Consider the following 5,453-nt stretch of genomic DNA (forward strand, 5'->3'; position numbering starts at 1 on the left):
CGTTATACCTATGGTTATTAAAATTTCTTTGGAGGTAACCTTGTTTCTTGGAGTGCAAAAAAACAACCGACAGTTTCTCGTTCAAGTTGTGAATCTAAGTACCGTGTCATAGCAAATACCGCTACTGAACTTATTTGGATCACCCATCTTCTACAGGATCTTAATGATGTGCCTTCGTTTTGCCCTACTATCTTATGTGACAACTTAAGTGCCATCTTCCTTAGCCAAAATCCGGTTGCTCATCGGCGAGTGAAACATATTGAAATTGACTATCATTTCATCTGGGAACTTTTATCCGATGGCAAACTTCAAATGAGATTTATCCCCACCAAACTTCAAGTTGCCAACATCTTCAACAATCCTCTTGCCGGTCCCTTATTTGCACATTTCTATGACAAGCTTCGTGTTGTTCCACCACCGATCTCACTTGAGGGGAGATAACTATATTCTCCATGAATATATCATTTGATTTATTCTTTGATTGATTGTATATTCCTTATACCCTTATTTCTATTTAACCCTAAAGTCATTGAATACTAATTACTTTGAAAATTATTTCCGCCAACATTATTTCCGTCAATACTAACCAAAGAAATTACAACCAAACTAAGTAATCGAAATTGCATGGATCATGTTTATCAAGAAAAAAAATTAAACATTAAATCTGTAATTTTTTGTAAAATATAAAGACCATTAAAGTAATTTTGCCTTCTTAATTGAAATAAATTAGAGAAAAATATAATAAATTCAAAAGTACAAAGAGACACGAGCCATTACCGAAAAAAAAATTCGAAACTTAAATGCATAATCTTAAAAAAGGTTATAACAAACTCTTGACATCCACATAAACTATTTCTATTATTTATTTGCAAACAATAATCTATAAAAAGAGACAGTTGAAATAAATAGCATTGTTATCCCCATTTCTAAGGTCCAAATATATATTCTGCTCCTTTTATCCGTTTAGGACCTTTTGGTTAATGATTACAAAAAGAAAATTACAACTAATAAATCTTTACAAACCGACTACAAGTTTTTGACATATTTAGAGTCTTGATAAAACAAAAGAATAATAAAATAAATATAATTTTTAGCATATATAGTCAAATTTCGTACAAAATTTTAAGGAAAGTTTTGGAAACTTAGATTTTATATGTATAGAATTGTACTTTTTAGGTAACGCGTTATTATTTGTAATGGTTAATGCATAAGTGATTAGCTGTCTAAAGGTAATTAGTCAAACACAGTTCGAACAAACAACAAGCTGCAAAACATAAAAGATTTACGCGTTCATTAAAACAAAACACTTCGTTTTCATTCTTAAAATCTTACAATTTAGTATTTAATCTAAGTCTCTTCATGGTCTTTTTAATGCTATTTTACATAAACAATTTACACGTACTGACACACACTCATAAACACACACAAACAGTCGGTGCTCTTCTTGCATCTACCATTTTCTTGCATCTACCATCTTACTCTCTCCCACGTTCTAATTATTATAATCTTTGAGTTCTTGATTTTGTCCATGATGGAAGGAAGATTGAATCTTCCCATAACTCAATCACTTGTTTTTTGATTCATAAACTATTATTGATTCTACCACACAAATCTCAATCTCTAAAACCCCTTATCGAGAAATTGGGGTTTGCATTTTCCGATAGAGTATTATGGGTCAAGATGGTTTCACTGCTCAAAAGAGAGGCGCTTCCACACTACCCACTTCCACCGCCCCCAACGGCGGCTCCCGGAGCAGCCGATCTCTCCTCCGCGGCGGCGGCAACCGTCAGATCCATAAAACGCTTAACAACATCAAGATCACAATTCTCTGTGGTTTAGTTACAATTCTTGTTCTTCGTGGTACAATTGGTTTTGGGTCGCTCTCTTCTGACAATGATGTAGAGAACCAAGCAATTATCGAAGAAACTAACCGGATCCTGGCTGAGATCCGATCCGACAAGGATCCGGATGACCCAGAAGAGAATCTAGATCAAACTACAATCAATCTCAATGACACTTACTCACTTGGTGCAAAGATCTCGAATTGGGACGAAGAACGAAGTCTGTGGCTCAGTCGGAATCAAGATTTCCCTAATATCGTTAATGGTAAAGCTCGAATCTTGCTTGTTACTGGGTCCCCACCAAGCCCTTGTGATAACGCCATTGGTGATCATTACCTGCTGAAATCGATTAAGAACAAGATTGATTACTGTAGGATTCACGGGATCGAAATTGTGTATAACATGGCTCATTTGGATAAAGAGCTTGCTGGGTATTGGGCGAAACTGCCATTGATTCGCAGGTTGATGCTTTCTCATCCTGAAGTCGAGTGGATTTGGTGGATGGACAGTGACGCATTGTTCACAGATATGGTATTTGAAATTCCATTATCCAAATACAAAGATCATAACATGGTCATCCATGGCTACCCAGATTTGTTATTCAATCAAAAATCATGGATCGCACTCAACACCGGGAGCTTTCTGTTTAGAAATTGTCAATGGTCTTTGGATTTACTCGATGAATGGGCACCAATGGGGCCAAAAGGGCCTGTTCGTGAAGAAGCAGGGAAGATCTTGACAGCCAATTTGAAAGGGCGACCTGCATTTGAAGCTGATGATCAATCGGCTTTGATATACTTGTTGATTACAAAAACAGAATGGATGAAGAAAGTTTTTGTTGAAAATTCATATTTCCTTCATGGGTATTGGGCTGGATTGGTTGATCGATATGAAGAAATGATGGAGAAATATCACCCTGGATTGGGTGATGAAAGATGGCCTTTCGTGACTCATTTTGTGGGGTGTAAGCCTTGTGGAAGCTATGGTGATTATCCAGTTCAAAGGTGTTTGAGTAGCATGGAAAGAGCTTTTAATTTTGCAGATAATCAAGTGCTTAAGTTATATGGATTCAGACACAGGGGACTTTTGAGTCCTAAAATCAAGAGGATCAGAAACGAAAGTGTTACTCCATTGGAGTATGTAGATCAGTTTGATATTCGGCATTCGGCTCAAGGGATAAGCAACTGAGTCATGATCAGGTGATAATGTTTTGGTGTTCTTTTTGTGGGTTTTGAATTTTAAACAAGTTTATAGTTTTAATTTATTACTAATGTATTTGATTTGGTTCAAAACAATGTAGAATTCTTTTGTTAAATTTTACTATGAAATCTTCTATAGTTGGAGTAATCCAATCATGAAATTTTAATCATATGCTGTTGTTCTTTTTGTTGTTTGTAGGCATGCTTCTTAGTTATTTGATTTATTTCAATTGTAATCAAGATCTAAGATTTTGATCTGAATCATTTGATCAAATTAGAAGAATCTTTTGGCAAATCACATGTATGGTTGAGTTGATTCTGTGATCATTATGACATGTACTTGATCAGATCTGATTGTTGTTGATTCTTTTAGCGTTAGTTCTTAGGTTATTAAAATTCAACAGCCTTTTAAGGAAAACATTTCTACAACATGTGCAGCTGAAATGTACTTATGCTTGTACTGTGTGTTTACAAATCACAAATCAAAGTCGTGAATAGGACAAATGCAATGTTAGTTTGTCGATAATTTGCCACAACATAATATGTTTATTTGATAAAAGAACATAAATAAGTATATGGACTTGAAATGCAATGGAGAACATGATCAGATTTGGGGAAAGTAGAGGATTTTGTAATTTACGTCAACCATATCTAATTTTTGAATAGATTAGTATATATATATATTCATATTTTCTCACTTTTGGTACTCTTAAAAAATCTAACAAAACATATACTCTCTAGAAATGTTATGTAGTTATTGTTTTGGGCTTAATACATTAAATATCCTCACAAATTATCCAAATTGGTTTTCTTGTTGACCCATACTTGATAAAAAAAAATTATACATACACGATCCTTGAGAAATTCAAATTTCCTTAAATACCAAACCCTTGGTTTCGCACCCATTTTAGGACAATTTATTGATATAACCATGACAAAATATGTCAAGGATATGGCTTCATAGTATAGGATGTTGGCAAAGGTTGAAAACAATTTTTGGTGTTGGTAGAAAATAATGCATTTTATAATTAGACAAACCCAAAAATGGTGTTGGGATGGTATAACGTTCCGATTTTCACAAGAAAATTTTTATTTTTATAATAAGATAAATACCTATTTTTCATAAAGTAATAACCAAATCAAAACCATTAATCATACACCCACTTTCAAACTCTTGAGTTTTAATAGAAAACAACACGGAATCCCAAAACATAATTTGCTCACATATTTATATAGTTACGTCTTCGCCTTCCTACAGTCTTTAAAACTATCTGAAACATTCTAATCCACAACCATAAGCAAAATGTTTAGTGAGTTTTTCAAAATATCATACACAACAATATACATATAATGCATACAAATAATGACCTTCAACGCAAAACTGGTCCACCCCGACCTTCAGCATAAAATTGGTACGCTCATTTTTCCTTCAGTATAAAGATAGTCCGCCTTAAGTATTTTGGCCTACAACACATAGTTGGACCACCCTTAACTCAACAAATAATATGTCAAGATATATATAACAGACAAGCAAACAAGCAATCTACATCAACAACAATAGACTAAACTAACCCATCTATCTAATTGCATACTACAGTATAACCACATCCTAAAATATAAAGAACACATATTGTAATACATAGTATAGTGAGAAAACTCACCTTAAAGATAAACTGGAAATCACAGCTACATGCAAAAAAACATAAAGGCCATCCTCACAAACCACCTAGACATTAAATCCATGTCAAATATCAGCCACTGACCCAAAACCATAAATTTTGATGCAAGGTCAAATTTAGTCAAAAAGTCAACCTAATGGTTAACAGGCGCCCTACACCCCAATTGGGCACACAAGGCCCACTATGGGACAAAATACTCGGGCTCAACAATAAAACATACACATTTCATATTTCTCAGAGGCTCCCCGACGTTTGGGCTTAATCCAAGGATATTTTTCAACTTAATCCATTAAGTCATGGCTTAACTTTCCAGATCTGAATGTCAAGAGTGTATTAATCGACAAAGTTTCCAACTTTACCCATTAGGGTATCCCAAACAAGCAAGATCTAAACTTTAATCTTCCAAATGACCTAAATGAACCATTACTCTTGCATGACACAATGGGAATTAAAACGATCCCAACTTTCCTAGTCCACAAGGTCCAAAGAGTATAACAAAGTGTCCAAAAGGTGATAGAGTTCTCTCAACTCCGATAACACAAGCAAAATGGACCAAAAAGTGACAAAATCAACAAATAACAAGATCTAATGATCTAAAGAGCAAGATTTGGACTTTATAATTATAATGGTTCAAAAATGGAGTGAATTTGTTGGATCCAAACCTTGAAGCACCTTCTATGCAACACGAGAAACTTCTTGATCTTCAAGCTTCACCCAAAAATGAAAAAATAAGG

The 5,453-nt window shown here is 34.3% G+C and overlaps 1 protein-coding gene across 1 annotated transcript; it reads left to right on the forward strand.

The window, feature by feature from the left end:
- Nucleotides 1-1,298: 1,298 nt before the first annotated feature.
- On the forward strand, nucleotides 1,299-3,210 carry LOC111894870 (probable xyloglucan 6-xylosyltransferase 3). Its single transcript, XM_023890960.3, has one exon. The coding sequence runs from the start codon at nucleotides 1,671-1,673 to the stop codon at nucleotides 3,027-3,029; it is 1,359 nt and encodes a 452-aa protein (XP_023746728.2). The 5' UTR covers nucleotides 1,299-1,670; the 3' UTR covers nucleotides 3,030-3,210.
- The last annotated feature ends 2,243 nt before the right edge of the window (nucleotides 3,211-5,453 follow it).

This window comes from Lactuca sativa, chromosome 4, assembly GCF_002870075.4.
Source record: "Lactuca sativa cultivar Salinas chromosome 4, Lsat_Salinas_v11, whole genome shotgun sequence".
Taxonomy (NCBI): Eukaryota; Viridiplantae; Streptophyta; class Magnoliopsida; order Asterales; family Asteraceae; genus Lactuca; species Lactuca sativa.